The 17,138-nt window shown below is 50.1% G+C and overlaps 13 protein-coding genes across 13 annotated transcripts; 6 read left to right on the top strand and 7 right to left on the bottom strand.

The window, feature by feature from the left end:
* Nucleotides 1–36: 36 nt before the first annotated feature.
* B9G98_03143 (putative 20 protein in FGF-VUBI intergenic region) lies at nucleotides 37–723 on the top strand (the record flags this gene model as incomplete). Its single annotated transcript, XM_024809700.1, has 1 exon — nucleotides 37–723. One exon carries the CDS (start codon nucleotides 37–39, stop codon nucleotides 721–723), a length of 687 nt encoding a protein of 228 aa, XP_024665468.1.
* Nucleotides 724–740: 17 nt separating this feature from the next.
* On the bottom strand, nucleotides 741–1,310 carry B9G98_03142 (60S ribosomal protein L9-B; the record flags this gene model as incomplete). The annotated part of the gene is made up of 1 exon (XM_024809699.1): nucleotides 741–1,310. One exon carries the CDS (start codon nucleotides 1,308–1,310, stop codon nucleotides 741–743), a length of 570 nt encoding a protein of 189 aa, XP_024665467.1.
* Nucleotides 1,311–1,615: 305 nt separating this feature from the next.
* B9G98_03141 (hypothetical protein) lies at nucleotides 1,616–2,356 on the top strand (the record flags this gene model as incomplete). The annotated part of the gene is made up of 1 exon (XM_024809698.1): nucleotides 1,616–2,356. The coding sequence occupies one exon, from the start codon at nucleotides 1,616–1,618 to the stop codon at nucleotides 2,354–2,356; it is 741 nt and encodes a 246-aa protein (XP_024665466.1).
* A 65-nt stretch (nucleotides 2,357–2,421) lies between these two features.
* On the bottom strand, nucleotides 2,422–3,474 carry B9G98_03140 (hypothetical protein; the record flags this gene model as incomplete). Its single annotated transcript, XM_024809697.1, has 1 exon — nucleotides 2,422–3,474. One exon carries the CDS (start codon nucleotides 3,472–3,474, stop codon nucleotides 2,422–2,424), a length of 1,053 nt encoding a protein of 350 aa, XP_024665465.1.
* Nucleotides 3,475–3,682: 208 nt separating this feature from the next.
* B9G98_03139 (40S ribosomal protein S16) lies at nucleotides 3,683–4,132 on the bottom strand (the record flags this gene model as incomplete). The annotated part of the gene is made up of 1 exon (XM_024809696.1): nucleotides 3,683–4,132. The coding sequence occupies one exon, from the start codon at nucleotides 4,130–4,132 to the stop codon at nucleotides 3,683–3,685; it is 450 nt and encodes a 149-aa protein (XP_024665464.1).
* Nucleotides 4,133–4,359: 227 nt separating this feature from the next.
* On the bottom strand, nucleotides 4,360–4,680 carry B9G98_03138 (60S acidic ribosomal protein P1-alpha 1; the record flags this gene model as incomplete). Its single annotated transcript, XM_024809695.1, has 1 exon — nucleotides 4,360–4,680. One exon carries the CDS (start codon nucleotides 4,678–4,680, stop codon nucleotides 4,360–4,362), a length of 321 nt encoding a protein of 106 aa, XP_024665463.1.
* A 187-nt stretch (nucleotides 4,681–4,867) lies between these two features.
* Nucleotides 4,868–5,386, bottom strand: B9G98_03137 (1,2-dihydroxy-3-keto-5-methylthiopentene dioxygenase; the record flags this gene model as incomplete). Its single annotated transcript, XM_024809694.1, has 1 exon — nucleotides 4,868–5,386. One exon carries the CDS (start codon nucleotides 5,384–5,386, stop codon nucleotides 4,868–4,870), a length of 519 nt encoding a protein of 172 aa, XP_024665462.1.
* Nucleotides 5,387–5,967: 581 nt separating this feature from the next.
* On the top strand, nucleotides 5,968–7,539 carry B9G98_03136 (Crossover junction endonuclease MUS81; the record flags this gene model as incomplete). The annotated part of the gene is made up of 1 exon (XM_024809693.1): nucleotides 5,968–7,539. One exon carries the CDS (start codon nucleotides 5,968–5,970, stop codon nucleotides 7,537–7,539), a length of 1,572 nt encoding a protein of 523 aa, XP_024665461.1.
* Nucleotides 7,540–7,584: 45 nt separating this feature from the next.
* On the bottom strand, nucleotides 7,585–8,901 carry B9G98_03135 (Protein SIP5; the record flags this gene model as incomplete). The annotated part of the gene is made up of 1 exon (XM_024809692.1): nucleotides 7,585–8,901. The coding sequence occupies one exon, from the start codon at nucleotides 8,899–8,901 to the stop codon at nucleotides 7,585–7,587; it is 1,317 nt and encodes a 438-aa protein (XP_024665460.1).
* Nucleotides 8,902–9,503: 602 nt separating this feature from the next.
* Nucleotides 9,504–10,424, bottom strand: B9G98_03134 (hypothetical protein; the record flags this gene model as incomplete). The annotated part of the gene is made up of 1 exon (XM_024809691.1): nucleotides 9,504–10,424. One exon carries the CDS (start codon nucleotides 10,422–10,424, stop codon nucleotides 9,504–9,506), a length of 921 nt encoding a protein of 306 aa, XP_024665459.1.
* A 1,263-nt stretch (nucleotides 10,425–11,687) lies between these two features.
* On the top strand, nucleotides 11,688–12,811 carry B9G98_03133 (Transcriptional activator HAC1; the record flags this gene model as incomplete). The annotated part of the gene is made up of 2 exons (XM_024809690.1): nucleotides 11,688–12,573; nucleotides 12,654–12,811. The coding sequence occupies 2 exons, from the start codon at nucleotides 11,688–11,690 to the stop codon at nucleotides 12,809–12,811; spliced, it is 1,044 nt and encodes a 347-aa protein (XP_024665458.1).
* A 324-nt stretch (nucleotides 12,812–13,135) lies between these two features.
* On the top strand, nucleotides 13,136–13,498 carry B9G98_03132 (40S ribosomal protein S26-B; the record flags this gene model as incomplete). Its single annotated transcript, XM_024809689.1, has 1 exon — nucleotides 13,136–13,498. One exon carries the CDS (start codon nucleotides 13,136–13,138, stop codon nucleotides 13,496–13,498), a length of 363 nt encoding a protein of 120 aa, XP_024665457.1.
* A 222-nt stretch (nucleotides 13,499–13,720) lies between these two features.
* B9G98_03131 (Lysine-specific histone demethylase 1A) lies at nucleotides 13,721–17,137 on the top strand (the record flags this gene model as incomplete). The annotated part of the gene is made up of 1 exon (XM_024809688.1): nucleotides 13,721–17,137. One exon carries the CDS (start codon nucleotides 13,721–13,723, stop codon nucleotides 17,135–17,137), a length of 3,417 nt encoding a protein of 1,138 aa, XP_024665456.1.
* Nucleotide 17,138: the final 1 nt, after the last annotated feature.

Below are 17,138 nucleotides of genomic sequence, written 5' to 3'. Positions count from 1 at the left end.
GATAGTGTTTGATGTTTATACAACCAAGGTAGGAGGATGACCAACAAAGCGCGTACGTCCACTGACAAATCCCTTTTCGAAATTGGTTCCTGCGCGACTGAACGTGTTTCACCTGCAATTATGAAGGTCGGCACAGTTGGGTCATGCCTATGGTGGTCCAGCGACGGGAGAGCCATCGCACCGGTTGATTTTTTTGCACCTCGAGTCTCGAGGCCGGTTGAAGCTACTAAGGTAGGTACAGTTGCTGCGTTTGATCTAGATCAGACCTTAATTGTGCCTAAATCAGGCCAAACGTGGCCAATGGATGGTAACGACTGGAAATGGTTGACAGCAGACGTAGTGACCAAAATTCGAAAGGAAGCCGAGACGCATCACATTGTGATTTTCACAAACCAAGGCGGAACATTGTTGAAGGGCAAGAGATACGAGCAATTAATTCAAAAAATGCCCAATATTATCAAAGAGCTGGCCGTTCCTATTCATATATATGCTGCAACTAAAGAGGAGGGCTCGATTTACCGCAAGCCAGAAGTTGGCATGTGGGAGCTCATGGAGAAACAACTGGTACGCGAGGGCATTATCGTTGATAAAAAGGGCTCATTCTACGTCGGCGATGCTGCTGGACGGCCCAGCGATCATAGCAGCAGCGACCTGGAGTTTGCCAATAACCTGGACATAGCGTTCAAGACCCCGGAGCAGTGGCTAGAAACAGACATTAATTAATGCTATATTTTTGAAGTTTACGCCTCAGCGTCAATGACACCCTTCTCAGAAACGTAGATACCATCCAAAAATTTACGGATATCCTTGTTGCGGGCCTTGCAGATCTGCTGGATGTCGGCGGCGGTCTGAGAGACGTTCTCGACAGAGTTACCGGTAAGAATCAGCTCATCCTTCTGGGCCTTCGAGATCTCGACCTTGACACCCTCAAGAGCGTTGACGATACGGACCTGCTTCTCACCGAGGTAGTTACGGATCTCAACCTTGGCACCGTTGTTCTCGATGTTAACGTTGATGGGGAAATGGGCGTAGACGTAACGCATCTTGTACTTGAAGCCCTTGGTGACACCGATGATCATGTTATGGACAAGGGACTTGACGGTACGCAAAGCAGCGACCTGCTTGCGGGAGCCGTGGAGGATGTAAAGCTTGATGAGCTTGTCGTTGACCTTCTTGAAGGTGACATCAACGTGCTGGAGATTCTTCTTCAAGGTACCACGGGGACCGGTAACAGTAATGTTACGGGCCTTGATCTCGACGGTGACGCCCTCAGGGATATCCAGGCTCTGCTCAGAAGTGATATACTTCATTATTCGACGATGAGGCTAGCGGGGGTTCGAAGAGTGGTGATTAGTTGGGAGGCCCTGCTTAGTGTGACTGCTGTTAGCCCTAAACATTGAGCGCTCGAAACTAGACCCGTTACGAGCCCAAGTAAAAATTTACGCCGCACATTCGCGATTATCCACCAAAATTTAAGCTGCTCAATCCTTGTTTTGGTTCTAGTCACCTCGCCCTTCTACCACCCCCGTCCATCGTTCGTGCTCCTAATTATCTAATACTTACCCTGTCCTACCCAGCGGTCTTTATTCTGACGAGTAAGCTGGGACCAATTAAAATGCTGTCGCGAATGCTGCCAACGTTAAAACAGGTGGCTCGTCCGAGCATCATGCTCCGCATGTCGACCCGTGGCATCAAGTTTTTGAGCAAGGACTACCCTGTAACTGAAGGATTCTCCAAGTACAGCGCCGAACTCGAGCAGGCAATCGCCGCTACCATCGCCGAGCTGCCGGCCCCCAACAAAGTGTACCAGAACGCAGATGGCACCGTCAAGGAGCCATCCGACAAGCAGCTTCAAAGCGCGGCGGCTCTTGGAGCCCTTATGGACACTTCGCGTGCCACCCTTGGTGATCGTTTTAAGCTGACGACTGAGCAAGCCACCGTGCTCAACGAAAACACTGCCCATCTTCAAGACTTTTTCCTGAATGGCCGTCGTATTCTGGACAAGATTCCCGTTGAGGACCCCGCTACCGGTGAGGTTACTTGGACTATTGTTCGCGAGAACCAAAAGGAGGGCTGGGAGAATATCATGTACTACGGCTACGTTCCTGGCTTGCTGATTGCCCTCGGGCTCTACTTCTTCCTGAACAAGGAGACCTTGAACGACTGGGCCCTCGAGGAGCTGCGTCTCCGTGCACAGGAGAAGTTCGGTGAGACCACAGACTCTTCCGAGAAGCTCTCGCCCGAGGAGCAAAAGAAGCGGGACGATCTGGTGGTTGAACGTATTCTTTCCGGCGACTACGACCGGCTGGCCGGCTTGCGCAAGGCACCCTCTAGTCTGCCTTCATCTCTGCTTTAGACAGATGGCATAAGTTAATAAAAAATTAAGTTAAAAAAACTGCACCCCTACGATATTATTGTAGATTAGCCCATCGATTGATTGGGATCCTCGAACGTTTCGTCGGCTGAATGCTGGGAAATAGTCGAGCTTGAAGACGGTCTTCGGTCTTTAGGTCCCGTAGAGTGTTGTGCTAATTCTTGATCCAGTGCTTGGCTGGCAAGAATGTCCAGTCCACTCAGTGGTTCCCGAGGATTCTGCAGGTTTGCGCTTGATTGTCTTGCGAGTGTGGTATTAACTGTGAGAGAAGGCTCATTCATTGGTTTCATTGCGGGTAGCACAGGTGCCCTGGTGTACTCAAGGTCCTGCAATTGGCGTTTCAGTGTTCGTAGTTCTCTATCTCTATCGCTCAATTGTGACTCTAACTCGCGTACGCGCAGCCTTGTACGTTTGAGTTTGCGGGTTAGCGATTCTACTCCTTCAGAGTAGCCGTTGGCATCGACGGCAAGACGCTGGACCTCCTTTTTAGCAAGGTTGGTCTCGACCTCGTGTCTTTGCATGCTTTCGTGGGTCTCAATTGTCAACAGTTTGTTTTGTAAGAGATAGTTGCTGGCCATAGAACGGAACTGGTGAGCCGCTCTTTCATACATGGAGACCTCGTCCAGTGCTTTAGCCAATTCGTCTCGAACCTTGTCGTCCGGTAATGAAGCAATGTCCTCTTTTCTCAAAAACATCGTGGCAAGAGGAACAGGCGGAATACTTGGCTTTGAATCCCGCAGCGACACTCGACCCGACGACGACGGCACTCTGGTCGAATGCCATGGCCGGTCGAAATGGGGACTTGCTGGATACCGCGTGGTCCTTCCTGGGGTAAACGACAACGATTGAGGAGTTTTAGACGTTGGACTTGAGCTCAAAACCGGTGAGGATGCCAATTTGCCTGGCTGGGCATCCCGAATGGGACTGCTTTGGGCGGGTGTAGCGGTGCCTCCTGCGTCGACGCCAGTGAATAGCGGCCTGCCGATTGGAGATCCTAGACCCACCTCTTGTTTCACCTTCCCATGGATCGTTTCAGGCGTTATAATCGCCCCCTCGTCTGGCGTAGACGGCCCCTTTTGAGGTGTGCTCGGTTCTTCCATTAGTCAGAAGGGTAAACAACGGGTCTGCCAAACCTTGCGATAGATGTGTACGGGAGCTGAGTAAAGCTTTCCAAGAAGTCTGAAAGCAAAAGTTAAGATTTAGTTCATTTCTACAATTCCTTAAAAGGAGCCAGGGCGGGCTTTTTTCAGGTTTTGGAATCCTATGGCTATGAGGGATGTAACGCGGGTTACTATAAAAATAGCATGATTAACGGTACGATTTCTGGTAACGAGCACGGGCGCCGGGACCACCGAACTTCTTGGGCTCGCTCTGGCGAGGGTCGGCAATCAGAAGAGTACGGTCGTACTTGACGAGAGCACGCTTGAGCTCATTCTTGCTCTGCTCGTCTACGAACTTCTGGTAGTATGCAATCAGACCCTTAGCAATAGCCTGACGGATGGCGTAGAGCTGAGAGACGTGACCACCGCCGGTAACACGGACACGGATGTCGAGGCCAGCGAACTTGTCCAAGCCAACGATCAAAAGGGGCTCGTAGACCTTGAAGCGGAGGATCTCGGGCTGGACCAAGGTGATGGGAGAGCCGTTCAGCTTAAGAAGGCCCTTACCTTGCTTAACGTAGGCAACAGCGGTAGCAGTCTTCTTCTTGCCAAACGTCTGAACGTGGGGGATGACAGCCTTCTTCTCAGTGTCGCTCATTGTATGGATATGAGTAGGCTCTTGCGTAGCGGGGGGATAATTTCAAGAATGAGTGGTGACATCAATAGGGCCGAGCCCTAACTGCCAACAGAGGGGTGCTCAGGGGTGTTATCTTCAGCACCTCCGCGCGCGTTCTCAGGCACAACAGGCCAATTAAAAGCTGATTCATGTTCAACTGTATGCGATTAACATAGATATGGAGTAATATTATCTAGCTAAGTGCGTTTTTAGTCAAAGAGACCCATGCCCATGTCACCGTCGGACTCCTCCTCCTCGGAAGCAGCCTGCTCGGCGGGAGCAGCGGCGTCACCACCGGCAGCAGCAGGAGCAGAGCCGGCAGCAGCGGCAGGACCAGCAGCACCAAAGGAGAAAAGGAGCTCCTTAAGGTCCTGACCCTCGGTGGCTTTGGCGAAGACCTCAGCCCAGATAGGCTCAATAGAAACGTTGGCGGACTTGGCCAAAGCAAGCAGCTTGTCGGCAGTAATCTCAATATCGGCGTCAGCCAGAATCAAAGTGGCGTACGAAATGGCGGCCTCAGTGTTAGACATGTCGGTAAGTAGTGATGAGTGGTTTGGGCGGGAGAAAAAGTGCAGGGAGAAAATTTCAGTCCGGCTGTGGCAACCAAACTGCTAATGTAAGCAGTTGTTTGGGGGTGCCGCGGGGTGTTAAATTATAATAGTGTACTATTTCGTTCAGAAATGGCTGCTACAGGCCCAAACTCTTCGTGGCTTGCTCTCAAGCTTCAATTGCCCTCAAATACTCGGTCCGGCTTGTCTTGTCATCAGCTGGCCGGTTGAAAGCTACCCATTTGGGCTCATCTTGGAACAGACGCAAAGCGCGGATGTAGTCTGATGAATCGGTGGTAAATCGATGGTAGATGCCCGCAGGTAAAATCAATAAGTCGTTTTTTTCGACAGCAACTCGCACCCATCTGTCTGCGCGGTCGCGAACGTCGAAAAAGCCTCTTCCGTCGAGCACATAGCGAATCTCCTCGTCTTCATGGAGATGCTCATCAAAAAAGATCTTGAGTTTGGCCATATAGGCCTCCTCACTGCCCATGGACTTTGGTGAAACCTCTATTTCGTCCCGGTTACGGTAATGGCGCTCTTTAGCGAGTGTGTTGACATCATCGAGGTTGTCTAAGTGATAGTATAGAACTCCAATATCGCCCAAAGCCTTTTCATCCAACTCAACCCCAGAATTGTGGTCGAGACGTTGGTCTGAAACCTCGTTATCCATTAGCCAGGCTTTCATTGTCAGCACGCTGGATGTACAATTGTGAAATCGCACAGTAAGTGATAACCAAATTGCAATTCGTCAGCACACGTGCTAAGGGTTTGCGAGGACCATGTGAGAACAAATCTTTAATCCAAGCCAATGCTTTTTGTTTATTTTCAGTCAATTGAAGATGACATTGTGGTTCTCAGTCGCCTAACTAACTTCCTTCAAAGCTTGGCAAATTGCGGACATACAGTTTTCTGGGACTAGTGCCTTGGTAGTATTACTGAGTAATTCCCCATGAGCTTCAGCCTGTAAAACAAAATTGAGCTACGCGAGCCTTTGTAAATGTTTTGTGAATAAGAAGATCATTTAGTGGAGCCAACTTCGACTGCAACAACACTTGTCCATTCCTTGAATTAGCCTAGGCGAGCACAGCGTGCAGAACGCTCCATACCGCTCTCTATTCCTGTCAGTCGTGCCCATTTCCAGACACCAACTAGCCCGTTTTGACTAGATACACTCTCACTACCATTGACCAAGGTTAGGGCCAATTTGACGGTTAATTTAGCTGCGTCACCTTCGAGCATGTCGTTTGAACGCGTTGTTGACAAAGCATGTCTATAAACTGGAAATGTTTATACGTCGAATGGCTGGAAGAGGCCTGCGAATCGGCGGGTTCCAGGCCGAATGCAAAGTACTTGGCTCAAGCATATCAAAAAAGCCTACAATCCATCGCTTCCTGTCCGTTGGAGGACTTTACAGAGGTACATCAGATCAAGTCCCTGAAGTTTGTTGGTGACAAAACAGTAGCAATGCTGCTAAAAAAAACTGCTGCCCACTGCAAGCAGCTCGGAGTCGAAGTTCCCGAGGGTCTCAGGTTAGACCCGCCGGTATTGGCCCCTCAATCGGTATCTACAAAGACGACATCAAATCGGAAATATATCCCTCGCTATGGAACAACGGCCTATCATATTCTACTGACGATACGCGAATTTGAACTCCAAGAATATGAAGATAACGGGATAGGTCGAAAAGATTTGCTGCGGTTAATGAAGCCACGACTGATGCTGTCTCTTGAGGGAAATAAAGGTAAACAGATCCCGAACCTCGCTCCCGCGTTTGCCGTTTTAACCAAGAAAGGTCTTATTTATTACCGGAATACCAAATACTTTCTCGAAGAAACCGGCCGTACTGTCGCTGATGGACTTCTCAAGGTCCAAAGAGAGCAGAACGGCCTCCCTGTTGACGATCTCCAGCCACCACGACCAAGCTCTGTTTCTCGCACCGTTCAAGATCTGAATACCTATCAGTACGAGACTTGGAGTAGCTCTGACTACTCTATCAAGCTGCTGCTAGATAATCGTGAAGTCGCAAGTCGTGATAACAGGACAGGGTTCGCTGATGCGCTGGCTGAGCGAAATGTGAACCTCGAAATCTCAGCTTTGGCAGTGGGGGACGCAATGTGGGTGGCCGAACACAAAAGCACTGGCAAAATGGCGGCTTTAGACTATATTCTAGAGAGAAAGAATCTCCGAGATTTAGTCCAAAGTATCATGGATGGTCGGTTTTTCGAACAAAAAACACGGTTGCAACGATCCCAAATCAGCAACGTTATTTATTTAATTGAAATGGTGGCTGGCCCTGACATGGCGTCTCATGAGCAAAGAATCCGAACCGCAATGTCACAAATAATCGCTCTCAGAGGGTTCTTTTTAAAACAGGCAGCGAGCCAAAACGACACTGTCTTGTATCTGAGCCAGATGACTGAGGAAATCTCGAAAAAGTACAGCGGGACAGACCTGAAAGTTGTACTCCCGCAAATGGAATCCTATGAAACATCTATCAAGCTCGCCAGATCCGAGCTTGGAAATGAAGCCTTAGCCATTGACTTTGGAGCGTTCCAGGAGGGACTCTCCAAGTCAAAAAGCCAGACCATCAACCAGCTTTTCCTGAGCATGCTCATGACCATAAAAGGAGTGTCTGCAGAAAAAGCCCAAGTCATCATGCGAATGTATCCCACCCCGCTGGATCTCGTGCATGCATATAATGAAGGTAACGAGGAGGAGAAGAAATCCCTGCTCTACCGCCAAACGCTAAACAACATCCCCCGACGTCGCATAAGACAGGATATCTCTGAAATGGTTTTCAACGTCTGGGGGAAACAAATGGACGTTAATAAAGAGTAAATACGTATATGCGTGAAAGTTGGATTGAGGGCAGAGATTTGCTGGTCAAACCTCACGCAAGCTTTGCCTGATGGCCTCCTCAATCATTCTGTTTTCTAGATTTCTAGTTTGGGACTCTGTCATGTTGAGAGTAAGATGGAGAAAGTTGTGTGAGTTGCTGCCTCTTCTTCCAGAACTAGTGCGGCTATCACCACCGGCGGGAAGAAGTGAGTTTTCATGCAATCTACGAGCTGCTGCCGCCCGGCGTGCCAGTTTACGGCGAGCGGACGCAAGCTTGGACTCCCAGTCTGGTCTTATTTGGTCGGTTGTTACCACATCTGGGTGGGTATGTGATACAGATAGACGGCGGGGTTTGCTCGGTCCACTCTCCGACTTTGTGGCACCCTGCAAAGTAGCTGGCTTCAATGACTCTGGGTTGGGAATACCCCATTCAAAAGGAGGTGCTTCAAAAATGATGCCAAGGTTGGTCATTGCGCAATACGGGCAACAGGCTGGCTCAGAAATGAGTTGCAGGTCGCTACTGGCACTGTTGTCTTGGCCCGAGGCGTCGCCATAAGGAGGATGTGGGGCGGCACGTTTGATTTGCACAAAACATTCCGTACATATTTCTTGGCCACAACAACGGGTATTGTTCAACCGGGGATATACAAGGAAACAAATGGGACATTCGTGAACGTTGCGGTAGAGCCAAATCGCCTGAGCATTGCGTTCTTCGACTTTGCTTGTAGTATTCTGAGTGACGGATGTCGTATTTGCTCTACGCCGACTAACCGACGGCTGCGGGCCTGGAGTGTGGGTGTGGCTACCGTGACGAGGACGCTTGCTATTCGCCCCAGCAGGAGAATATGGCAAGGAGGAAGCTTGGTTGGTAGACACAGGGGAGTTGGAGCGACAACTCTCGGCATTCTCGGAATCGTCGTCGATGGCCAAACTGTCGACCTGATCGCCAATTGCCACAATCGCAGGGTCAGACGAGGCATCGCCTGCCTGAGCCGCCGATGGGGCAACAAAACTTTCTGGCAGCAGTTTGCCATCTATAACGGCCAAAAGCTGTTCATCTGTCCAATTGGACTCAACCGATTCCAATCCCTTGTAAAAGGGGGCCAATTTGCGACGAATGATAACATCCCGCACCACATCGACTTTAAAGTCTTGAGGCGTTGAGTATACGCCTTGAGGATATAAATAACCACCATCTACCATTTCAGATGGATCAATGATAAGTTGGTAGCCCGGTTTGACTTTGTCCCGCTTGTGCGATTTCCCACGCTCATCCCGCTCTCGGTGTCCGCGGCTTGTCCGACCGGTGGGGCTGGCCGCCGCCGTGTGAGGTCTGCTTTCTTTTGTGGCAGTATTGCCCATAGCTTTTAGCGCAGGTATAATACAGCTACGTTTTCCAAGTGCTCAGCTGGATGTTCAATGCGCTATTGGAAACGATCTGACGCTGGATCCTAATTGAGGTAGCACAAGGGATAGTAGCACAAGAGGCTAGATACGGGCAATGGAAGGGGCCGGTCTAGATCTACGGTAGTAACCCTTACCCCAGTTGACGTCGGTTAGTCTGAGGGGTCGTCACAGTAATTTAATCACACAGCGACACTGTTGCAGCATGTACGGTTTATTGTAGAGCGGAGGCAGTGTTGGGGAAATATTTTATCTGCTGGCAGGCAGTTTGAGGTTGAGAAATTATGCTAAAATCAATAAATATTCTACAAGTGTCGTACAGGTCGTGACTGCGCCTCTCGAAATGATAATCCGGGCACGTTCGATTTATTCTTTTATTTTTTTCCTTTTTGGCGGAGCAGAATACCAAAAAAAGAATCGATGCCTGGACTAACCTACCACCGCTGCCACTCAGTTTGCGGGATGCCTCCAAACGGTGATGTGAGTTCTTTCCATGATGCGCCTCCCATGCGGGCCAGCTTTCTTCTCTGCATGTGACGATAGGCGTTGATCGGTCGAAATCAGGTTACAGAGAGAGTAATTGCGACAACAATAGCGGCTAAGAAGACAATAAGACCAAGCAGTAGCGCAATAAGTTTCGCCCAGCCAGGAACGACGCCAACTGTGTTGTCAAAGTAGCCCATTGACAAGAGTAGCCACCCGGGAGGAAACATGCTAAGCCCCGCCAACAGAGCTAAAGCGGCGCCTCTCGAGCACTCTTTTCGCCCGTAGATGTCGCATTTCTCACCGTCGGATATGATGTGGTCTTGTTGACTGGGAAACGACGGCAGAGAAGGAAACCCGGCCCAAATCGGTGGCTCGACCAGATCGCCATCACTACGGCGCCAGACCGTGACATTTGGCTGCGTGGGTGCACCATTGCTCGAAACCTGCGGCGGAAAGATCCCATTGCCATGCCGCCCGTCCGTGGCCTGCACTAGTGACGGGGTTCGCAAGAGACTTTTGGGTTTTCTACGCTGTTTTCGTGCTGTCCAACCGGGGAACTTTACGTACAAAGTTTCGTCGGGGCATTGCAAAGTAGGGGCACCAAACAATGGAGATGGAGGCTGCAGAAGATCCCACCCCACTTTCAAAACAAGCTCTGGGGACTGCGACCTTAACGGTGTGGACGCACTGTCGTCGTACGACGTGAAATGCTCGTCAAACAGTCCGGCAGATGGCTCATTTGACGAATCGGTCATGTCATGTGAAAGCTCGAGGCTTGGTAACGAGTCCGAATCCTGGTATTGCATTGGTTCCATTTCTTGACAGTTTGTGCATTTCTGTACACTGACATCACTGTCAAACGAAAAATAAGTTTCAGACCGCTGAATGGCGACTGAGCTTGGCCGCTTGGCTTGAGAGGATCTCTGGAGGAGCTCATCGACGGTTGCAATGGTATGTCTTTGAGGGGTATTTGGTAAAGGCGTACTGTGTAACATAGACATTTATACAGCCTTCTAAAAATCTTGAAGGGTCTGCCAGAGATCAGACAGCAAAGACGATCCAGCTTGACAGTTTAGAGTTGTAAACAAAAATGCAGGCTGCTGCCGTATCCCGCGCATAGACCCCAACCCTAACCAGACAGAAAATGTCACAACACCCCGAGTATGTCTGCGAGCATAAATTGCCATAAGGTTGTCCGGACAACCTAGTCTCAGGGTGGGGGCGAGGAGTGTGTTGAACAAGATAGACCGTCATTTTGTGCCTGCAGCACATCCACGCCGCTGTTGAATTTTTTTCAAAAGCGTAATATTTTTGCACGCCCGAGATTCAACTAAGCTGTTTTTGTCCGAATTTTTCCAACTTTTCTTCCCACGCTCCGCGTTAAATGCTCACTGGCTAAGAGTTCTGCTAGGTCCGAGCAGGTCCACTGCCCAGAGTTCGCACAGAACCCCTTACCCATGCTGTAATGAATTGATTTGGTTTCCTAGTCAACTGCAGTGAGGAGAATCACGACATTAGCATTCAGTAGGAAAAGTAGGTTGAGTTCGCAGTTGGCGGGTGCAAATATTTCATAAAGGGATTTTTTTGGTGCTTGAACCCGCTATATCGCTTGGTTTTTCCCACCACCACAGACCCGGCACCACGCCGTGCGTAATTAGCAGCACATTTAATCGCACCACTGAGACGGAGCTCCTTCCGATGGTCAACGAACAACGAACAGATACCCAAAACAGACAACTAAAAGTGATGATCCAAGCGGGTACTAGTAAGGTATAATAAGGCATATATAATAACTTGTTTAGGAAATAATAATTCATCTCGCGAGCGCGTTTTGAAACTAATGTATAATCGCCTCCTCCGTGACCGAGCAGCATGCTCTCGGCCCTAAACCTGGCCTGATATCTATTTATGGTAAGAAATATGTGAAAAAAGGGGTATTGAAAAGCGTATTGGTCTCAATTATTGGTTACATCCGTAGAAAGTGTTGATAGTCAGTAGATGGTAATATTTTATTTTCGAAAAGCAGTTGCGAATTTAAAGTTTCGAGGCAAATTTGCCTGATGTACCAGAGACTACCCCCTTCCACTCCCACCTTCTGCGTGCAGATCGATTACATTTGCTGCGCCTTGCATACGTAAGTGGTATAAATAGGCCATCAGTCCCCTCAGGTAATAGGTTCTCAAGCTCTTTGTTTTAAGAAACTTCAAATTTAAAACCCCCAACACAACAAAGGTTCTACACAAACACGACAGCTCAAAATGCAAAATAGTCACGAGTCTAAACCTGCTGCTCTGGATGAGGCGAGCGGTGCGGTCACGGTCACGACAGAGACTAGCGGTGGCGAGGAGGAGTCCTACAGCGGATGCCCCTCGCCAGCCGAAAGTATTAATGAGCTGGAAAATGGAGGTGTTCAAATCACAACCACAGTTGGCAACGGTTCGAACAAGCGCACTCAAGTGATGACGATGCCGTTGCCACCCGGAACCCTCCCCCCCCGGAAGCGGGCACGTACAAAGGACGAAAAGGAACAGCGTCGGATTGAGCGTATTATGCGCAACCGTCAGGCCGCTCATGCTTCGCGCGAGAAAAAGCGCAAGCACGTAGAGGACCTCGAAAACCGCTGCAAAGATCTTACCAGCCGGTCGCAGGAGCTTGAAGACAAGCTCAAGCAGACTCAGCGTTGCCAGATGCAGACCCAGGAGCAATTTTGCATCCTGCGTAGTCAACTCGAACAACTTGAGGCTGCTGTGCAGCTGGCCAAGACCTCTGGTGACCTTTCCGTCCTTGATACCCTGCCAACAGAGGTTAGCGGTTCTTCCACCTCGCTCACTACTGCTTTGCCCCTGGCGGGCTCCGATGTAGCAGTGACGGATGTCAAGGAAGAATGTGCTTCGCCTGAAGCTTTACAGCTCGGGCTCTCTGCACCTTCTCTGTCGCACTCGGCATCGAACTCTCCTGCCGTTTTCGACGATGAGCTGGCTGACTTTGACGGACTCGATCTGTCATTCAATGCCGGCAGTCAACCAAACCATCTTCCTTTTGAATTGGTTGGTGATATTGCGTCCCTAGACAACTCCTCAAAGGCGCATCATCCAGCAGCGATGATGTCCCTACCACTCGCCTCACAACGGGAGCACGGTGTATGTGCCCCCACCCCTTTTTATTTGTCTAGAGCCCTTTTATCGTCATGATAATGACGTGCTCGCAAATCGGTCGACCCGCAGCGTCGATTGACGAGTTGTTGAAGGACGCAAGCGCCCGAGCGGCAACTAGTGACCCCGACGCCACTGTACTGCCCTCGGCTAATTTCGGTGTCTCTGGAGACTTCACCCTGTTCAACGAGATTGATTTTACTGATTTTTCCATGAACAACTTCGCGTAAACTCGCAAATGGCGCGCTCTCGGGCAGCGACTGGCTAGTTTTTAATCGCGAAGAACCATGGAACTCAGTCGGTGTGCCTGCCTTTAGCTACATTGTGTTAGCAACCCGAGCATTAGCCCTTTTATTTAAATTGGTAGAATTAAAACAGAAAAAGAATTCTTTACTTGATACTCCACCGCCGTGAAACTACCTACTAGCGACAATCATCACTACCCGCGGCACTTCTTGGTTTATGCTGACTCATCAACTAGGGCTTAGGGCCGTCACTCTTTGTCCGAATTAGACTCGACCTTCGAGCCCGCCAGGAGAGATACCCAACCAACAATGCCTAAGAAGAGAGCTTCCAACGGACGCAACAAGAAGGGCCGTGGCCACGTCACCTCTGTTCGCTGCTCCAACTGCAGCCGTATGGTCGCCAAGGACAAGGCTATCAAGCGCTTCACCATCCGCAACATGGTCGAGTCTGCCGCCGTCCGTGACATTTCGGATGCCTCTGTCTACCAGGAGTACGTTTTGCCCAAGTTGTACGTTAAGGTCCACTACTGCGTCTCTTGCGCCGTCCATAACAAGATTGTCCGTGTTCGCTCCCGCGAGAACCGCCGTATCCGCACTCCCCCCGTGCGTGTCCGTTACAACCGCGACAACAAGCGGGTTAACCCTGCTGCCGCCGCCAAGGCTGCCTACTAAATAATGACGCACTAAGTGTCCATTTTTTTACTAGGGTTATTCTAAAAAATTTCTTGGTTCTTTAAACAGCCATCCAGCCCATAAGCAAGTAGTTTTTAAAAAACAAGCTGCATTTTAATCGCCAACTACACACCGCCAAGTCGCCCGGGGGCTTTTGAGCATCTCTCCGCACCTTTGCTTACGTAGTCACCTGGTCGCTAGTTATTTCGAAAGGCTACCCCAATGGACTCCCGTTTAAATCGGGGCACTGGCGCTATCAGAGGGCCACCTCCTCGAAACGATCGCGCCGAAAACCCTGTTCCTCCTGCTTCCCAGGTTAGCGACTCCTACTACACCGGCGGGTTCGAGGATTACACCTCTTTCGAGCCGTCGCCTGGTGATCAGCAAGCCTACCATGGGTTCGCTCCTGCTGCTCCGCCCCAACAGCCCTACGCAAACGATCAGTCTTCAAGCTGGTTCTACCCAGGCTTTGATGACGCAAATAATGACAATGTTAACTCAATGCCTCTCGACATAGGCAGCTCGCTTCAGTCGCAAATCGACCTCGCACCAGGGCCCCGCCAACATGATGCCAACGAACAGAGGGGCGCGGTAAATCACATGAACGCAATAATGACGCAAGTCGGGTCCGTCGCCATGGCCCAGCCGCCCGTAGGCCAGCTCGATCTGATCGACATGGACGCGGTGGATGCCCAGCAGGCTGATTTCCGCTTTGATCCAGCGCCCCAGAACCCACCTGCCCAAGCAATGGATGTCGACATGCAGCCCCAAATGGCCCACCGTATCTCTCCCGTTCCAGATCATATCGCCGCTCAAAGAGCCAAGTACAAACCGCTCTCATCAGTGCCCCCTGACCTGTCTTCTTCTAACTACGCTTCTCAGTGTATTGCGGCTGCTATTTCTTCTGGTATGCCTCCCTACAGACTCCATCATAGCGAGTATAACCTGCTACGGAGCCATCTACCGTCCATTCACGTCACAACATATCTCAACATTCGTAACGGTATCCTTCGTCTGTGGTTGTCCAACCCAACCGTGTCTGTGACTATTGTGGAAGCCGTAGGGTGCTGCCAGAACGAACGCTACTATTCGCTGGCCGAGTTCGCGTTCGAGTGGTTGGTGCGCAATGGGTTCATCAACCACGGCTGCGTAGAGAGGCCTACCTTGGCCCCCCAGGACCGGCCCCAAGGTGACAAACCTCGTCAGACAATTTTGATCATCGGTGCCGGTGTTGCTGGTCTTAGCTGTGCTCGTCAGATAGAGTCGCTATTGATTCGTCATGCTGCTGCTTTTGAGGAGTATGACGATATTCCCCGCGTCGTAGTTCTCGAGGCTCGTCGCCGTATTGGCGGACGCATCCACACCGCAAACTTGTCACAGGCAGGTCGTCAGCAGGTTGATCTGGGTGCAGAAACTGTGATGGGCTTTGGTAACGGAAATCCCTTGGGCATCGTGTTGCGTCGCCAGTTAGGTTTGCCTGTTTACCCTGTCGACACGACAATGAACGATTTGTACAGTCCTAAGTCAGGTGGTATTGTTGATGAAACGACATCATTCAGGGCACATGAACTTTTCACCCATCTGCTTGAGCGAATGCTTGAGTTTGAGACCGGAATGCCTGTCCAGCCTCAAACATCGGAAGGTGACAAGGCGCTGATAAGGATGGCTCGTGATCCCAAGATCACAGACTCAAACGATGAGCGTCGCACCGTTGCCAAATCCGAAGAGGTTGATCGCCCTTATGCGGAAACAGATGGTCCAAGCGATTCAGAAAAGAAAAAGTCAGAAACGGCTGTTGAGCTCAATTTTCTCAAAGAACTTGGATTTGAACCGAAAGAGAATAATGCGGCAAAACAGATACATATCACACCTTCTCCTGCAGGTGGCTCAGCCAGTCTTGGTCAAACAATGGATGGGTTTGGCCAGCAGCTTGAGGAGTTGGTCGAATTAGGCCCTCAAGACCTCGAAGCTTTATATTGGCATTACGCAAAGTACGAGTTCTTTTCTGGCGACTGCCTTGACAAACAGAGCCTCGGGTCCTGGTCTCATCGTAAAGAATGCCGGTACTCTGGTCAGTCTTCATGGCTGAGAGATGGGTTCTCTACTTTTACCAAGGGCTTATATTCAGTGCCAACCAAACTTGATATTCGTTTCAAGACACAAGTGAAAATTATCGATTATGATGAGGATACTGTGCGTGTAAATTTAGCAAATGGAGAGCAAGTGGTTGGTGACCGCTGCGTCGTCACGCTTCCGCTTGGTCTGCTCAAGAGCCGGTCAGTTCAATTCATTCCTGATTTGCCACAATGGAAATCAGACAGCATTTCTCGACTCGGTTTTGGGGTTATCAACAAAGCCATCCTTGTTTTCGACAAGGTGTTTTGGGACGCTTCATCGGACGTGTTCCGGGTAACAAATGACCCAAGCTCAGACAAGCGTGGAGATGGCTTCGTCTTCCAGAATTTAGTGGGACCAACCGGTAAACCTATTCTCGTTGCCCTATTCAGTGGTGAGGCAGCGCGGAAACTCAAAGAACGCTCTGATGAAAACGTAGTATCAGATCTTGTTGAAAGGCTGGCGGCTATCTTCCATCCGGAGCAAAAACCCGTTGTCGTTGAGTCAGTTATTACTAGATGGCAACTGGACCAATTCTCACGGGGTGCCTACTCATACGTGAGTGTTGATGGCACAGTTGCTGATCATGATCTTGTAGGGTGGCCTGTCCAGCAATCACTGTTCTTTGCCGGTGAGGCCACTTCAAGATCCCACCCTGGTACTGTACATGGAGCATATATTTCCGGATTGAGAGCGGCTAAAGAAGTTATCAATTCTCTTGTGGGGCCCGTGGAGGTTCCTCAACCACTCATCCCGCCGTTGCAAGAGGACAACAAGCAGTCTTTGGGTAGTCGTCGTGGTAATTTTACAGGATCGGTTCCAATGCCGGCTAATACTATATCAGTTCCGGCAAGCGGACAACACACACCGTTAAATTTGGCCCAGGCTACCTCAAGTGCTGGTCTTGGTGCTCCAACCAGTAGCATCACTCCTTCGGGCAATGCGAACGCTGGGTATGGTATGTCGTACTTTGGCGCGGCACCAGATCCCGTGTCAATGCGTACAACTCCTCAACTTTCAATTGAAGACTTGGAGACGGAGTTGACTACGTTACGACACAATAGATTGGCTGCAGAAAACGATCAAATGGAGCGTGATCTAGAGGAGAAACTTGGGGAACGGCCTGCTCGGCCTGAACGGTCTGGTAATACCAATCCCTTCCTCCTCTTCCAAAAGGACTATTGGGATATCTGTCGTCAGGAAACTGAGGAAGCCAAGCAACGCGATCGCAAGGGACATGCTTCTCGCAATGAAATTAGAGCTACCCTGGGTCGCCGTTGGAGGTTTTTACCTGAAGACGAAAAAGCGCCGTATATCGAGCGGACCCGTCAAACGAAAGTGGCAAATGAGTACAAGCACGAAGAGTACTTGCGCAAAATAAAGTATTATGACGTTGAGGCGGACAATTTCAGGCAAAAGTGGAAGCTTGATCATCCGTCGCAGCCCAGCGAACGTGAAAAGCGTTTGATGAACATGATTGAGGAACTGCGGCCCAAGCGAAAGCGTTCCCGTCTACGTGAATAGT

The sequence above is a fragment of the Wickerhamiella sorbophila genome (genome assembly GCF_002251995.1).
Source record: "Wickerhamiella sorbophila strain DS02 chromosome Unknown contig3, whole genome shotgun sequence".
Lineage (NCBI taxonomy): Eukaryota > Fungi > Ascomycota > Dipodascomycetes > Dipodascales > Trichomonascaceae > Wickerhamiella > Wickerhamiella sorbophila.
Note: the sequence above shows the minus strand (reverse complement) of the source record. Positions and strands in the feature narration are given on the sequence as shown.